Source organism: Mastigoproctus giganteus, chromosome 4, assembly GCF_048544385.1.
Source record: "Mastigoproctus giganteus isolate SK-2022 chromosome 4, ASM4854438v1, whole genome shotgun sequence".
Classification (NCBI taxonomy): domain Eukaryota; kingdom Metazoa; phylum Arthropoda; class Arachnida; order Uropygi; family Thelyphonidae; genus Mastigoproctus; species Mastigoproctus giganteus.
Window position 1 is genome coordinate 239,021,025 of NC_143578.1, and position 18,933 is coordinate 239,039,957.

Below are 18,933 nucleotides of genomic sequence, written 5' to 3' on the forward strand. Positions count from 1 at the left end.
GATTTTAGCTGCTTGTTAGGTCGAAATGCTGGTATAATAGGATTGACTGTGTTATAGTAGTATATTTTTGTAAGTTGGCACAGTGTGCAGTAGCCATATTCAGCAAGGTCATGGAATGCTATGTAATGGAAAACAACTGGGCAAAAAAAAAAAAAAAGATGCAAAGTACTTTAAAATGTATTTATTGTGTTTTATGGTGATGTTTAGCAGTAGGCCTCCATAGCCGAGTGGTCAGGAGCGGGAGTGCAGTAGCACACGCTCTTTGAGTAGACCGGGGTTCAAGCCCCTGACTGCTGAATACGGTCGATCTGCCAACCCGCACTGGACTACCGTGGCAGATTATGGTCCATTTCCCTCAGCATGAATTGTTGAGGAGGCTTCCATCCTGCAGTGGGTTGATAATGGCTGCACCTTACCTTTTTTTTAGCAGTGCTGTTCAGTCAGTGCCAGAACATGGTTCTGGAGCACTCCAGCTTTAGCCGGATCCCTTAGTCTCTTCCAGTTTGATTTCTAAAAGTTTGCAGGTTGCAGCTATATTTACAGAGAAATTGTTAGCACAAGTTTTAAACATGTAGCCTCAAATGATGGAGAGCTAGTTTTTACAAATTTTATTTTCCAAAAATTTCTTAATTAACACCCTGCTAACCACTTTATATCTACAAATCATTAGTCTTTTAATTACCAGGGTTTGTGATCACATTTCTGATGTATCCCCTGTTTAGCTGTGTTTTCACAAAGCAGCACGAATTGCATTTTTTTCCCCCCAAATATTTATTATTGCTACTTCTGATACAGTGATGATAGTAATGAATTTGATAAAAACTATTGCAGTGCATATAAATATTCGAGAGAGAGAGAGAGAGAGAGAGAGAGAGAGGCATAATTGCATTTTTATTTTGTTGTTTGCCTGAGACTTCTGGTTCTTCTGAATGGATATACAGCCACTCCCCGGTTATGTAATACCTGTGGAAATTTGACTTTACGCAAGTTTTTGCCTACCGATAAAACTTAAAGAAATCATGAAAACGTATTTTGCATCCCGTAGGAATAAATGGAGGTATTATGAAAATATAATGTGAACCCAGTAACACTTTTTTTTTTTTTTTTGATAATTTGTTCCAAGACCTTGGAAGTTGAAATTTTTGCTATACAACTAAGCTATTTATCTCTCTGAAAGGTCATTTTTATAATGGAGTGCTATCCTTTCATTGTTATCCTATGTTCTGTTATAAGAATGAATTTTGAATTCCTTTGTTAATATTTTTCTAAAGAATGTTTCTGGAGGTCATAAAACAATAAAAACAATTTGCACTTTCCAGTTTATTGGGCTTTTCTTTTAGTGCAATCTGTTATAAATGGGTAGTAAACTTGATCTTATTGCATTTGCGATAATACTGATAGCTGGAATTGTTTGGGTTTATACGTTATTATGGTGAAATGTGTTCCCCTTCACTGAAATCTTCGACCATATAAAAAACATAAATAAAATTTCAGAATCTTCTCTTCATTCTTATTGACTTATTACAATGATGAAGGGAAAGCAACCAATGGAATGTGCATGTGGTGTCAATGCTAGGAAACCAAACAAATTTGATTTAGAAATGAAGATGATTAATTAAGAAATACGAAGCAGGACAAAGTTTGTCATCAGTTACATGGAATTAAGTCTCGCTACTTCAACAGTGAATACTGTTTTAAGGAACAGTGAGCGTGTAAAAGAACATGTTAAAGGAACACTTATTTAAGATCAACAGTGATCACAAAACAGCGTTCAAGTGTTATATCGAAGGTGGAAAAGCGATTAATAATGTGGATGAAAAATCAGATTCAGAAGCAAGTGTCCCCGAGTCCAATGGCCATTCAAGCAAAAGCAACAAGTATTTATGAAGATATTAAGGAGGATAAGTATGGTGAACCCCCAAGCAACGAGTGGTTTAATAGATTCAAGCATCGTGCTGGTTTCCAAAACATTTAAATTATGTGGTGAAGTTGCCGGTGCTGATTCTGCAGCTACAGAGAAAATCTGTGATGTGTTGGAAAAAACCCTTCTAAATCTCCACAGCCCTCAACTTCCACAGTGCCGTGCTTATCAGCTGGAGATGTTGATTCTGGCAATGATGCTCAAAAGGTAAAACTTGCTGACGTTATGGCTGTCTCCTCTCTCTCTTTGTAATTTTGTACACTTTTGTAATTTTTCCTGCACATGAGATAAAAAAAAAAAAAAAATGAATAAATAATTCTATTTACATGTTCGTCGAACATTTCTTTTTTGCTTCAATCAAATTTGCGAGTGCTGCATTTAGGGAAATTAATTTACGTAAAATTCCGACTTATGTAGAGTTCTGCGGAATGCAACCCTTACGTAAGTCGGGGAGTGGCTGTTATAGAAATATTTTAAGGTTCATAAGTAAACTGATAATTTGCATGGAATGAAGAAAGAGAATTTGAGGATATTTTTTAGGTTTCTTGAGGTCTTGATGAACCAGCATTTTTCTACAAACGTTCTTTGAATTTTTCCCTGTCATGATTTGCAGCAGAATTAAGCGAATTGCACTAATATAAAAAAATACTTTTAGCTATTTCAAACAAAGAAAAAAACCTCACTAAATTAGAAACTATCAAAAATCACAAATATGGAGGTAAAGCACGTGACAACAGGCATGCTAGGTATACAGTATGAATGCAAATGATGGAAGTAAATTTTTTTTGTATGAATTCATTATATCAGCCTAATTATTCATGAGACCTGGAAACGTACTCCACTAATATCAGTGAGTCATTCACCTTGTTTATGAACAGCAGTAGATAATCCCTTTACTTTTTAATGCACTGCTGCATATCATAAAGAAATTCTGTAACTATTTTATTGTACATCACTGTGCTTGTCCTTCAAAATAGTTGGATTTCTGTAAAAACATTTGTGGGTGTCAGGTGAAATCATTACCAGTACAGTTCTATACACTGCTTGGGCAAATGGCCAATGAACTAAATTTGTTAATTCTTTATGATTACCTGTTTCCTAAATATAGCCAGAAAATAATTCGTCAAGTTTGGTTTAGTATGGATTTTCAGTAGGAATTCCTTTGCATAGGCCCCATACAGTTTTTTATTATATTATTATTATTATTATATTTTGCTGAACAGTGCAAATATGGCATCAGTGCCATATTTGATGGATAAGAAAGCAGAGTTAAGTAGGTTATTTAGGCTCAATTTGTGCTTGGATAGAGTCTGAGAAGGATGGTTAATGTGTATTGATTACTGATTGATGAATTTGAATAAATTCATCAATCAGTAATACGGGAATACGTACTGATTCAAATTCATCAATCAGGGAATACGTACTGATTGATGAATTTGAATAAATTCATCAATCAGTACGTATTCCCTTGAATAAAAATATACTGACATTTTTAGGCATAAAAAAAATTCTGTTTTATAGTACAACTTATGTATTTTGTATTTCTTTTGCAACTGAAAGTGAAATATTTATTTCATAAATGTATTTAAATCGTCATTATGTGCATTTCAGTGATTGCCATCGATATTGACCCCGAAAAAGTGGCTTTAGCAAAGCATAATGCCAAAGTTTATGGAGTGGATCATAAAATTGAATTCATAGTAGCAGACTACTTTGATATTGCACCTTCCTTAAAAGCTGATGTTGTGTTTCTCAGTCCTCCCTGGGGTGGTCCAGAATATTTAGCTGAAGAAGTATTTGATCTTCATCGGATGACTCTTGATGGATATCCTTTGAGTAATCTATATAGTAAAACTTAGCTTTATATTATTTATATTTTATATTGTATATTACAGATATGTAAGTATTAAATTATTTTAATTTTAATTGCATTCCAAAATTAAAAAAGGAACAAATAAAGAACATTGAATTACTTACAGGGTTAGATCCCATCACTTTAAAGTGTAACAAAAGAAAATTAAATGTAAAGTGGAACCGAATTAATGTCACAAATTGTGTTAAACTATTTTGAAATAGGTTTCAGAGTTGAGCCCTTAACTTTTTAACAGCTAAAGTGTTTGAAATAACACAGCAAATAACAAAGAATATAGCATATTTTGTGCCAAGGAATACTAATGTTCATCAGGTAAGTGGTGGTAATGTTTCTAATATGGTGATATCCATTTTGGGAAATAAGTTTTATTTAACATCAAGGATTACTATCAGTCCCTCCTCTCCAATCCCCTAATCCCCCTTTATTTAGCCTTGTACTGATACTTAAGCATTAGCTTTATAAAGCATTTGTAGTATTAAGTAGTATTTTGAATGTTTAGTAGTAGTGTCCTGTGAGTGTGGCCTTATTATTCAGATATATGCTGTTTTTCTTCTTGTTATATGTTTATTTTAATTTGTTTTGTGTAAGTTGCTATAGTGTATCCGATTTAATTTTATTACATACCTAAAATAACACACCCAAGTAAGAAGGAATACTAATTATGTACTTTGGTATGTACTTTTATTGGTTTAAATAAAAGTGCATACCTAAGTAAGAAGTAGATTTTACTCCTTACCTAGATATACTGTAGATCAGTGCTACTCAGTGTTGTCTGCAAACTATTTGTCACTGGTCTGTGATGAATTGGAAATTGGTTGGGAAATTTACCGGTCCCTATGATTCATCCTTTACTGGTCTGTGAGATTTATATTTTACAAAAGTACTGGTCCACAATGGATTGGAAATAAAAGAAACTGGTCCTTCACCACAGATAGTTTGGGAAGCACTGCTGTAGATAATCTTCACTAGATTTCCTGCTATGTTTAAATTCATTGCATTATATTATTAGCATTAGCATTAGTAAAGGCATTTGATGCAAGAAAGCAAGCTTATGCAGCATCAGCCAAAAAAATTAAAGTAAAATAAATAAATAAAAAATAACCACTTCCACTTCACCCCTCTGTTCGTTCGAAATACCTGTCCAGCCGAGCCTTAAACTTATTTAGGCTATCAACTTCCACGACAAGGGATGGAAGTCTGTTCCACCTACCAACCACCCGCTGGCTAAAGGCAAATTTCCACACATCTATCCTACATATGTCTTTCCTCAATTTGAATTTATGCCCTCTCAGGCAATTATTCTAAGCAAGAGGAAGAATCCCATCAGCATTGAACATATTCAAAGCTTTGTACACCTCAGTCAGATCACCTTGCAGTTGCCTAGTCTCCAGACACTGTAATCCGCAAAACTTAAGCCTTTCTTTGTAAGAGCACCCCTTTGTTCCATTCACTAATCTTGTTGCCCTTCTCTGTACTCGTTCCAGCAGCCCTACATCCTTCTTGAAATGAGGTCTCCAGGCCTGTATACAGTACTCTAGGTGTGTGGCCTGACCATTGCCTTATACAAGGGAATAATCACCTCCTTATCCCTGCTAGAAAAATTCCTATATATCATTGACAATACACCATGAGCTACCTTGCAGCCTGTCTGCACTGCTCAGAGAACTTCATATCTGCCTGCACAACCACCCCCAAGTCCCTTTCATTCTCTACCACTGTCAGTGTAGTACCACAGAGTTGATACGTTGCTCTGGGGTTGCTGTTTCCCATATGTAGTATTTTACATTTGTCAATGTTAAACTTCATTTGCCACCTCTCAGCCCATCTGCTCAACCTTTCCAGATCCTGTTGCAGCAGCATAGTGTCAGTAGTGTCCTTGACAACCCTGCCAACCTTCGTATCGTCTGCAAACTTGGACATTAAGCTTGATATACCATCATCAATATCATTTAGTATTAGTATTAGTATTAGTAACGGCCGCATGGTGCAAGAAAGCCTATGGCTTATGCTGCACCAGCCAAAAAAAAAAAAAAAAAAAAAAAAAAATTTAAAAAAATAAAATAAATAAATAATAAATATAAATAAAATAAATAAATAAATAAATAAATAAATAAATTCGAACAAAACAATGATAAAAACAAAAAAATAAAAATAAATAACTAAATAATAATAATTAATAAAATAAAAAATAAATAAAAAGGAAATTAAACCTATCATCCTATGTGCTTCCCTTACCCGAAAGTACTATCCAGATGACCTTTGAATTTCCCCAAACTGTCGGACTCTACCACCCATGAAGGCAACTTATTCCAGTAATTTATAACTCGCTGGCTAAAATAGAACTTCCTGCAATCCAATCTAAACATTTCCCCCCGTAACTTGAATTTATGTCCCCTAGTTCTAGCATCATTTATAATCTTGAAAATTTTGTCCTCATTCATTTTACTGATGCCTCTCAGAGCCTTAAACACCTCAATCAAATCTCCTCTAAGGTGTCTAGTTTCCAAACTCTGCAACCCACATATTCGAAGTCTTTCTTCATAAGGACGCCCTTTTGCCGATCTCACCAGGCGAGTTACCCGTCTTTGCACCCTTTCAAGGAGCTCGATGTCTTTCTTTAGGTGCGGTCTCCATACTTGAACACAGTATTCCAAGTGTGGTCTAACATAAGCCTTATATAATGGGATTATCACGTCCCTATCTCTACTTGCAAAAGTTCGATAGATCATTGATAGGACACCATGGGCCTTCCTTGCAACCTGTTTACAATGCTCAGAGAATTTCATGTCTGACCGTATCGTAACACCCAAGTCCCTTTCCTCCAGTACTGGCTTTAGTTGAACTCCACCAAGTGAATAAGTTTTTTTGGGATTACTGTTTCCCAGGTGTAATACCTTACACTTTGTTGGATTAAAGCACAGCTGCCATTTTTCTGACCATTCCTGAAGTCTATCTAGGTCTCTCTGAAGAAGCTCAGCTTGACAGTGATCATTAACTACTCTCCCAATTTTAACATCATCTGCAAATTTAGACATCACGCCCTCTATCCCTTCATCAATGTCGTTTATGAAAATTAAAAACAACAGTGGTCCTAATACTGATCCTTGGGGAACCCCACTTCTTACATCAACCCAATCTGAGGAATAGCCATTTATCACAACCCTCTGCCTCCTGCCCTGAAGCCATCCTTCTATCCATCTAAGGATTTTCCCAGTGATTCCAACCTGTTCCAGCTTATAAAGCAACCGCTCATGTGGGACTGAGTCAAAAGCTTTGCTGAAATCTAAATAAACAATGTCGAAATTATTCCCTAAATCCAGCTCGTGAGTGACCCTTTCGAAATAGCGAACTAGATTTGTTAAACATGATTTTCCCTTTACGAAACCATGCTGAGTATCCTTGAGAATTTCAATTCGATCCAAATGATCCTGAATTCCACCCTTGATCATTGCCTCCATGATTTTCCCTACTACTGAAGTCAGACTGACAGGTCGATAATTTCCAACTTCACTTTTAGAGCCACCCTTATGTATGGGAGATACATTTGCACTTTTCCAATCCAAGGGAATCTCCCCAGAGTCTAATGATGCTCGCATAATTAGCCTCAATGGTTCAATGCACTCGCTATTTATAAATACAGAAAACAATAAAGGACCCAATACTGAACACTGAGGGACTCCACTAATAAAATTAGTCCACGATGAGCAGTGTCCATTGATTACCACTCTCTTGTTTTCTCCCCCTCAACCACTCCTTTATCCATAGCAGCAATTTGTCTCCAGTGCCACACTGCTCCAATTTGTGCAGCAGTCTTCCATGTGCAACAGTATCAAAAGCCTTTCTGAGATCCAAGTATATAATATCAAAGTTATTCCCTGCATCCAGTTCTTTTGTGACTGCATCATAGTATCAAATTGGTCAGGCAAGACTTCCCCTTAACAAAACCATGCTGTGTCTGAGCTATAACTGAAGTCTTGTCTAGATGATCCTGCAGTGCTTCTTTAACCAGTGCCTCCATTAATTTTCCGGGAACAGAAGTTAAACTCACAGGTCTATAATTACTTGTGTCAGCCTTTGATCCTCCTTTGTGAATTGGGGTCACATTTGCACATCTCCAGTCCATGGGTGCCTCCCCTGTGTCCAAGGAAGCTCTCATAATTATGGCTAAGGGTTTGCTTACTTCCATTGCTGCCACCTTTAATATAACTGGATAGATTCCATCCACCCGAGGTGCCTTTCTTGTGTTTATCTTCAACAATTTCTCCTCCACTTTACTCTCAGTTATTACAAGATTCTCTAGCTTACTGCCAGAGTTGAATACACCTCTGGCATTCCCCTCGCTGAATAACTCCTCATGTGTGAATGTCGATGCAAAATATTCATTTAGTTTGTTAGCTACCTGAGCAGGATCATCAACAGTTGACCCATCGATATCAAGTGGACCAATCTGATTCATCCCCTTCCTTCTAGAGTTTACATAAGTAAAGAACTCTTTGCTGTTTTTCTTCGCATCCTTTGCCAAGGATTTCTCGTAATCTGCCTTCGCCTGCCTAACCTCCTTCGTAACTTGGTTACAGATCAACTTGTATCTATCATAGGCTTCTGTGTCACGTGTTAATTTGTATGTATCCCATGCATTTTTCTTCTCTGCCATATGCCTCATTAGTTCATCTGACATCCATTTAGGCCTAAACCTTGAACAATATTTCTTAGTTGGTGTGTAAAGCCTAGTAGCTTCCAAGATAAGTTCTTTGAATGCTTCCCATTTTGAATTTGCTGTTGGTAACATCATCAGTTGATGCCACTGTATAGAATTTAAATACTATCTCAGTTCACCGTAGTTGCCTTTACGAAAGCAATACCCTTTCCCTTTACCCCTAATGGTAGTTACTTAAGTAAATCCCACTTCAGAACACTGTGATCACTGCCACCTAGTGGTTCATTTATCTGCAGATTCTTAATGCATGAATAATCACTACTGATAATCAAATCAAGAGTATTACTCCCTCTAGTTGCCTCCCGAACATGCTGATGTAGAAAACAATCATCCAATAAATCCACAAAAGCCTTGCTAGTGTGTGAGTGACCAGCCCCCAAATTCCAGTCAATATCTTATGTGTGATGTGAAGCTGTTACAATTTTTATTCTTATAAACATTTTTTTCTTGAATTTGTTTCTTCCAGAATCTGATGGCAGGTTTATAAATTCATGCATTGAAAGTTCCATTATTCTACAAAAGAAAACATTTTCATTAAATATTGCAAATTTAAAAATTCATGTATTTGTGTATTATGTTTGGAAATAGTCATATTTATAACTACTATTTGTACCAGTTTCAAATTAATGTCCCTCAGGTGCCAGAATAATTTATGATTTACTATTGGTTTAAGGCAGGGATATCAAGAATATTTAGTAAATTTTCAACAAGAATAGCCAAATTTCTCACTTTTAATGACCATTTAAATTTGTCTTTCAAACTTCGAAAATTTGGCACCAAGGATAATCTTTTAAGGTAATAATAAGTATAAAATCTGCAATGAGGATTGAAAAATGGTTGAAATTGGAACAAGGCAGTGCTGCACCATATCACTTTTTATAATTTTCTTGGGCCATTTAATAAAAGAATAAGTTACTAAAAGTTTCCTGTTTATTTTTTAAAAAACTTCAAGTTTTTTAGTGGGGGTTGTAAAAATTGGACCATTATATATGGTTGATATTGTGCTGTTAATGTAAGTTCTTCAATCTCTGCATAAAATAAGACCTTGAGAATTTGCTCTGAAAAGTACTTATGCAAAAATGAAAGTTTGGAGGGAAAAAGAAAATTTAAATTGGATCAATAACTAAAAACTAGAACAAGTTAGTAACTTTTGTCTGCCTAAAAACATTCTTTAATGAAGATGACATGGAGATAAACAATAAGTTAACCAGGAAAACCATTTCATTTGACTAATTTCTCTTTCGAGAAGTTAGTCAAATGAAATTGACAAAGAAAATTGTCTATTCCAAATTATCAAAAATTGTAATATTTAGAAATTGAGAGTTTTAAGAAAAAGGAATTGAACTAAACAGATGGAAGCAAGAAAATGTTACAGATAAAGGAATAAGAAAATATCTAAGAGATATCCATTCAAAGCTAAATGTAGCAAACTTTAAAAGTGTTATTAGCATGTAGGAGGAAGACTTATGGCAGTTGGCCTTCCTATATGAATTTCAAGCAAAACTTAATGGTAGTAAGGCTCAGCAATAGGCCATTAGGAAGGTGGATTGATGGTGTTTGTTGGTCATTAGAAGAAAGAGTTATTCTGGCTAGCACTGACAATTTAAAAGGATACTTGGGATCAGTGATTCAGAAGGCTCATATTCCAGGAGTGATTTGTCTTAGATGTTTCTCGAGTTTGATTTTGATTTATACTACCATAGCGATTATACAGAAATTTGTATGTTTGATAAAAAAAAAAAAAAAAAAAAAAACAGAGGTGTGTGGGGAAGAGAATTATTGGTTCAGTTATTTACTTTTGTTCTTGTGTCTTTTAATTGTACCATAATTTCAATTTTTTATAATAAGTAATTTCATAATTACAATTTTTTTGCGACTGTTAGTAACAAATGTTACAGTTAAAGTATTCTGATTTTTTTTAAACATTCCCAGGGGGTTAGTGGGTTTCTTAAGTGGTGATTTATTGGCATATTTTATAATCAGTGTAATTAATTATTGATGTAGTAAACATTGTTTTATAGTTAGTTTGTCTTGCTGGTCCTGGGGGAAAAGTGGAAGTTGAACAGAATTTGCTGAACAAGAAATTGAAGACCATCACAGCTTATTATGGAGAACTCGCAGGTCGAAACAGATAATAAAAATTGAATTCCATCGTATTTCTCTTACGTGTGTGCATTTTTGAGATTTTTTACATAAACGGAAGGTACTTTCTTTTACAAATCTTTGTGAGATTTTGTAGAGCAAATCTTGTGTAAATTACACATTTCTGTAAAATTTTAGCGTACCTCTAAGGAACTTATATGTTGTTCATTTCATTTAATGCAATCTTCGCATTGTTTATCCGAAATTATCTTTTTATACACATTTTTTATTTGTCCATTGACTGAATTTCCACATGGACAGTGTGTAGAATTTTGTTTGTTTGATGTCTTGTACGAAATGGTGTCGCACAATATTTTTATTTTATAATATGTTGTGATAATTTTCTGTAATGTTTAGAAAATGTTCGGCTTGATAATTGTGTGCTATAGTTTTCACTTTAATATACATTAGGCTGCAAGCAGTACATTAGTATTGACCAGCTAGCTTTTTAGGTCTATGAATCATTTTAAGTGATATCATTGACAGCTCAAAGCATTGCTTAAGCAGATTGATTAACAGAAACTCAATTGAAATAAAAAGTACATATTTATTAATTTTTTAATTATTCAGAGAAAAGATATTTATCACATATAGAATTGTTTTCAACCTGAGAGCTGGCTTTCAAGTGTGAAAAAGTATTCTGGCTACATTTATCATTCATTAATTATTTCTCACTCTTTTGACATATGAGAATAAAATAATTTTTTGCATCATTGCCATGTGGCTAATATTTATTAAAGCATCAAGAAAATAGTAATGTTGAAGAAATGCAACAGGAATGAAATTTACAGTTTGCAATGTCAGATCAAAGGTTTCATTGATGTCACTGCCATTTTTAGATGTTCTGGAATATTACATGTGTGTAATAGTTTGACTTCTTAATTTATATATTAATAGCATTTATTATTTCTGTTACACCATTAAATATTTAATTCTTGATGAAACTTTTGCTACACTGTCATTCGCATAGATAAAATAGCAAGAATACGTTCTTTTTTGCTGTTTTCACAAGCAACTGTAAACCATTTCCAAAACACATTTAAGAGTGTGAAAACTGATTATTATTATTTTTTTTTTTTTCTTCTGAAAATGTAATCACTCTTTATATGTGCACAGTCTAAACTTATTAGTCTTCATAGTTGTGAATTTACCTGTATACGTCAAGATTTGAATGGAATATATATTTATGTTGATCACTTACTATTTGCTCACTTTTGAGTTCTTCTTGGACATAAACTGCTTTCATGTTTCATACCAAATTTATATATCATTTCTGAAATCTATTACAGTGACCTCTCACTTCTTCCACACATTAATGCAGTGGTATTTTTATAATGGTTCCAAAAAAAGTTTATTTGTGCTTCATTTTTACTTAATCACAAGCAGTGAAAACTTCCAATTTTCACAGCTTTAATCCCCAAGATGATTGATTCATTTGGCCATTTTAATATATCTATTTTGTAATTCAGGCTTTCCTGATCAAAGCCGAAGCTGGTCTAGTTCATTGGCTTTGACATAATGAACACTGGTGTATTACATTGTAATTATCTTGTATTTTTATAAGTGACAGTTGTTGTCAAAAAATGAATAAAATTGTTTCATATTTGGCACTTAAAGTTATGCATACAATTTATTTTTCTACCTCAGCCTATGGAAATTTTACTTGTATTATAAAGTGACCTACTGTTTATATGGAAGTTTAAAACTTGACTATATATCGCATTAGAACTTGTTTAAATTCTCAGAAGTATTTCAACTTGTTTTTCATTATGAAAGCTGTTATTTATGGAGGACATGTTGATAAAGATATCCTCCAGTGAGAATGGCTTTTGTTTTAGTACCTGTAAAGCAAGTATTGTTACACTTCTTAGCAAAACTTAAAAAAAAAAAAAAAATGAAAGGCATATTCAGCAAGTTCCCAGAAATATAACACAATAAATCTGATGGGGGAAATGTAAAATGAATTATGTCATGTTTGATATGCTTATCTGGAATTTTTGTGCAAGTTATGAAATGTTTGTAAATTGAGTGGCTGGCAGTTGCAGCGTGTATGTATGTGTATTCAAATGTACAAGGTGACACATTGTGTTCTGATTTGCTCGTAGTAACAGCAGCATGTCAACAACAAATTGCGTGGAGTGGGGTTGTGGTCTATATTTTGTCATGTTCATTTTGTATGTGAGAGATATCTTGGTTAAACAGTACCTTAATGAACATAGATTAACAGCTTTAGGGCCATGTTATTAATCAGATCTTGAACCATGCAATTTTTGATCCTTTTTTTCCAAGGATAAAATGATTTCTCAAAGATTGTTTCAGTTATATTGAACAAAGTGCAACTTGCAGCAATATGGGTTACTGTCTTTATGCATAGGCCCACCTAGTTGGGAAAACCCCACCCACCTGTGTGGGGTCTCCCAACCAGGGACTCAAAAGTTCTCACTGCTAGGAGCCTGCTATAGAATGAAAGAAATGCTAAAGGTGATGACAAATTGGCTCTCAAATTGCTTCAATGACCTTACAATTTTTGGCAGAAATATGTTTCCACTCAAGACCACTATTCCATAGGAAATATTGTTTGACGTTATGCACATTCATTTTGAAAAATAAAATCATTTTTGGAACATTTCTGAAGGAGCCGTATATATCTGTATCGTGTCAACAACAGGGTTAAAATATTTTTAAAAAATAAATATTTACAATATATCTATTAGCTATTTTAGCTTAAATAACTGACAAATCGATATTGTAACCTGTTTGTATTGAACTGTGATAGTGATGTTTAAATATCAACATGGAAGGCTTTATTTTATTCTGATTTTAAAAACAACTTATGATAACAAGAATTGCAATGTAGTTGGCTTCAAATATTGTATTGACCTTATTTTTTCTGTAAATTTAGCTGAGCTGCTTAATTTCTTCAGATTTTGAAGTGGGCTTAAGTTTTAAGTGATTATGTTATTCATTGTGCTAAGGGTAGCATATATTTAACTGTATAACAGCTGCATAGTTAGAAAGTAAAATTGATACATTATAGAAGTTGACAGTCTAAATGCATCGATTAACAAGTCTGCTATTGGCATGATCTTAAGGAACCGAATTAAAATACCTGTGGATTGGGGAGGATAGAAACATTTTTGGGCTTTCTTCTTGCTATGACTGAATTAGTTGGCCACTGGCAAAGGTTGTTTAACAAAAAAATATCCAGTTTTTATTTCAGCAAATTGAAAGAAAATAGTTCTTAAGGTCCAGAGGTTTTCATCCAAGTGGAATAAAAATCCCTTCACATGCATATGTGTCAATGTTAATTTCTACATGTGTTATTTAAAATCATAATGATCTGTTCCTTTCACCACAGTATTGAACTCCATATCTAATACTCAGCTGTTGTGATTAATATGATTGTTCTTATTTTTCTGCCCATGTGAAAATATATACTGTTTGGTTTTGCACTAGAAACACCTACTTAATGCAATGAGTAGTACTGACTGCACAGTGTGTGTGCAGTAATGCCTGCACATTGTTAGGTGTGTGGTATAGCATGAAATGTTCTTTTAGAAACATGCCCGATTGGGTGAGTTGGTTGGCCATGGGAATGATGATTTCATTGTTGTTTTTCTGAAATTAGTTAGCAGCCTACTAGACCTTATTGCATGGCACATTGTATCATTGATAGATAGTGGAATTGTCTGAATATAGTCACTGTGAAGTGGGGGTAGTTGGTTGGCAACACTAGAATGGTAGACGTTCCCACCGAACCATTGATATGGTGATCAGAAGATCTAGAGCATGCCACGAAAACAGTTCCAAAACCAAAGCACCACTGCCTGCAGCCTGCCAAACACCAATAGTGCATCTTGGTATATCATGGTTTCATGTTACTTTCTCCAAATGCAGATATGCCTATCAGCATGATAGAGTTGGAAATGAGATTTATCAGATCAGGCAACAGATTTCCACGTGTTGGTGGTCCAGTGTTAGTGCTGATGTGCCCATGCAAGGTACATTTTCTTGTACCTCACAGTGAACATGGTTACCTCTGAGAGCAATGGCTGCCATAGCTTATATGAGCTGATGTCCAGTGCATGGTCCATATGGATATTGGTCTTGCTTTCCTACATTGTGTTGGCTGGTTTAACTGGACCACTATCTACATTGCTGCTGTGTTATGATGAGTCGAGTTACATGACGTTCACCACAGGTATCGACCACATGTGGCTGCCCCACACGTGACCTTTGGCTGGTTGTTTGACTCCTTACTATCTTACTGATTCCTACTCCTATCTTACTGAGCAAGTAATGGGAGACTTCTGACACTCACAGAATGTGAGCACTATGGCTGTTGTTGAGATATTGGCACCTGGATGTCTTTTCCACACAATCGTTCCATGTTTAAAGTCTGAAAAATCTCATAGCCCAACCATTGTTCCTTGCAGATACTCAACTGATTGCCGTGTATGCAAACACAATTTTATATCAGCTTTGAGCCGTCACCTGAATCAGACTAGCCTATTCCTACACAAGGGTATGTTGCTAATGTAGGGTAAACTCTGTGTACATTGAATTTTTTAGTTTTAATACTCACCTATTGTGATTGATGGCTTTTACTAATATTAAATATAACCTCTCCACATGCTCATATCATCTGCAGGATGTCTTGGTTGAAGCACCTTTTTAAACATCTAAGCAGTTTTTTTTTTTTTTTTGCAAACTTTTTGTTTTATCTGTTGAAAGCCATTAAATGTCATTTCTTTCACTTCTACATTAGTAGGTGGTGTTGTAGTATGAAGCCCAAAGATTTCTGTAATTAATATTACCATAAACTTATAATACAGATAATTCAGTGAAGTTTAACAGGCTAAAAATTTTTTTTTCTTGTGTGATAGTTAAGAGGATTAAATATTCCCTTAACTTTGGTCTTTATAATTTATTTGCAGGCAGTGTGCTATACCTTCAGACTTTCATTTGAAAGTTTTGCTTTTAATATTTTGAAATTTTTATGAATATTTTTATAAATTATTTCTGGAATTTTATACTATAACAACACTTAATAAATTTTTATAAACTATGTATAATGTAGATATGCAACCATCTGTGCCAGTGTCATTGGCATAACCTTCTGTCTACCAACATTTCATTTTTCAATTCATTTACCAAAATTTTTGGTTAAATAAATTTGGTTCAGGGTTTGTTTTTTGTTGTATGAGCTTGCTTTGTTACATAATTTTGTCAATATGCAAATACTAAGGTGCTTACTCAGCATTTTGTCTTTTTCTTTGGTTAACAGAAATTTTTCAGATATTCTTCCTATTCTTTTCTAATAGAAGTCATTGATATGTGGATTATGCTGTAAAATTTTAATGGATGTATAAAGTTTTTTCCATTTCTGTTGTATAGTTGTTAAACCGTTCACTTGTGTTTTTTTTTTTTTTTTCCACTGCTTTTAGTTGCTTAATTTGCACGGCTCACACAGCACTGAAATGTGAATTTTTGTTATCTTAAACATTTTGTCAGTTGTATTTTATTAAGCTAGTGTAAGTACATTTTATGATGTACTTACACTTAATCAGATGAAAAACGTTGGTTTTTCCTTAAAGTGAAAATAGTTTTTTTATATATGCCAATATTAATTGTCTTTTATGCTCTTCAACAGTAACTACTAATGATTTTTTGTGTTTTCTCATCACAACAAAGCATTTCATTCACTTATAGTCCCATTTGAACCATATATTTCCATTTAAAGAAAAATGCTCGCTGACAGATACGTGACCTATCTGTTGTTTGGCATCTGACAGATGCTTTTTTTTTTTTATTTAAGCCAGTGTACAAATTTTGTTCATTAGAACATCCATAATTTATCCCCCTCTCCCAATTCAGGTTGGAATTATGAATCATGGGTTATATATCTGTATCATCAGTATATTGTAATTTTGCTTTGTGCCATTGTTATCTTATATTTCTATGAAAATTGCATTTTATTGCAGGGCAGATGAAAACTAAGATTTTGAGGGAAGGGGAGCATCATCGAAGAATAAAAAATGCATATGGCATAAGAAATTTCAGACAGTGAATTTCTTGTGCCCAATTATGTAATTCAAATGTTTTGAATTCAACAGTAAAGCTAAAAATTACTTTGTTTCATAATAAAATGTTATGGAGATCACATTTTATATCACACTAATATTCATGTTATCCTAGCAGGACAGTGAAATATAAACCCGAAAACTTGAATATGATATAGTATTGGAAATATACTGGAAATTTTTTGCTTGGCATGTTAGTTTACCAAGAAGTAAATCACTAAAACTATTTTTAACTGTTCATTTAAGTTTCATAAAGAGAATCATGTAAAATATACTATTAATAAACTAATATGGACATAATTTCTTTCAGGCCATATTATTTCTTGGTAAACCGGATACTACACTCAGCAAAGAATTTTCATTAAGCATCCTTGTAAAATTAGGGTAATAGCAATTTTTCTGAATATTTGTAATTTCTTTAACAAATTTGATATTTATGTATGATTAAAGGTGGCGTGAAGAAACTTTGTAAAAGTGCATCCTACATACAAGTTAACATGTTTATTAAGTTTAAGTGGCTGGCCCTCATAAATTCATGCAGAACTTGTTACAGTTGTAATGAATGTGACTTGTTTATGAAATAAAGCTATTTGTAAACTGCTGCTGTATGTGTTTTGTCTTAATGTAAAGTGGTTTAAAGTTTAACTCAGTGTATGCTGTGAATTACTCCATTCACTGGCCATAATTTGTACATTTTTTAAGGAATTCTAATGTTTTAGTATTGAAAATCTTTTGAAAGGGGTCAAAGTGACCAGTGGAGCTCTTGATTTTTTTGTCTATCGATAGATTAAAATAGAAATTTTTTAGTTTCACTGGTAGCATAAAAATTTCAACTTCTGTGTAACTAAAGTAGTGAGGAATCAGAGCATTCTTATCCTAATAGATATGCACTGAGTGGCTACTTTATTGGATATACCTATCCCTTTCATGAAATGAAATCTAGTAACCAAGTGTTTCTATCATGTGATTTTAAGTGGGTGAACAGATACATAGGCACTGTTCACATGTGGCAAGAAAGACAAAAGATTCAAGTGACTTAACATACCATTGTAGTGGGTGCTAGATCTCCCATTATGAATAGAGCAGAAACTATAATCCAGCTGAGTTTTTTTTTTTTTTTTGCTTCTGTTTTGGGTCTACTGAGATTGGTCCAATAACCAAATAACATTCATCCAATGACAATCCTGTGGATGCTGCATAAGCTTGCTTTATTGCATCATTTGTTACTACTAATACTAATAGCATTTTATCTTGTTTGGTGTGAGAACCATGTGAAAGTTGACAAGAATTGTGTAGAGGAACAAAGTGTCAGTAAACTGGTAATCCAAGTCATTTTGGAATGTACAGTTAGTAGCTTGTGACAGATGGTGCATAGTATAGCTATTGACAGCCTGGTTTTATTCCAAGAAGGTATGGTTATAGTGGAGGAGTGAATAAACATCTGGTCTGATGAATCCTGTTTCATGCTGATGGACCAGAATATAGGGGAAATGATAAAATCCGTGGACCCATCTTGCAACGTGTGGGTGATGATCAGTTCCCTTTCACTTGGAGATGTTGAAGGTTATCTGTAGATTGCCTCTGGGCAGTACCCTTCATGGCTGCAATGTTATTGGGTTTCAGGAGCATCAGCAACTGTTGCTCTATGTATATTATCTAAATAGCTTGTGTTCTGAGGTCGATTTTCTGTTTGCTGTGTGAAAAGCCCAAGTTTCTGGGAGAAAAACCATGCTACCCTTGCCTGAGACTGACTTAACAGCCGTGTGAAAAAGACCCATAAAAATTCCTCCCATCATAGACGCGATTCGAACTGGATGTTTTCCACCAATATGGGGAAGACGGTGATTCCAACTCTGCTACACACGAGAGCAGCTGCAGTGTGAATAGGTTTTTACAGTAGGATAATGTACCATATTACAATGTAAGAATTGTTTATAACAGGTTCCAGGACTGGATTTGCCCTGCTGCTAGGGCCTATCATCAGGTCTCAGTTCAATTAAGCACTGAAGTGGAATGAGCTCAGAATAGAGATCCACAATAGTGCGACTGGATCTAATGTATGGAACATTATGGATTTACCAAAACAGATTGATGTATTTCCTGACACAGGTATTCAGGCTGATTGGAGTTTCTCTAGTTGAGCCTTCTCACTGTAGTGATTCTTGTGATATGGAGGAATTAAAGTTGGAGGGAATGG

The 18,933-nt window shown here is 34.4% G+C and overlaps 1 protein-coding gene across 1 annotated transcript in view; it reads left to right on the forward strand.

The window, feature by feature from the left end:
• Positions 1 to 10,708, forward strand: part of Tgs1 (Trimethylguanosine synthase 1) — a 131,321-nt gene extending 120,613 nt beyond the window's left edge. Inside the window, exons 9-11 of the mRNA XM_090372115.1 lie at positions 3,533 to 3,746; positions 4,028 to 4,106; positions 10,533 to 10,708. Coding sequence (XP_090228241.1) covers positions 3,533 to 3,746; positions 4,028 to 4,106; positions 10,533 to 10,646 — 407 coding nt within the window. The 3' untranslated portion in view covers positions 10,647 to 10,708. The remainder of the gene's footprint in view (positions 1 to 3,532; positions 3,747 to 4,027; positions 4,107 to 10,532) is intronic.
• The last annotated feature ends 8,225 nt before the right edge of the window (positions 10,709 to 18,933 follow it).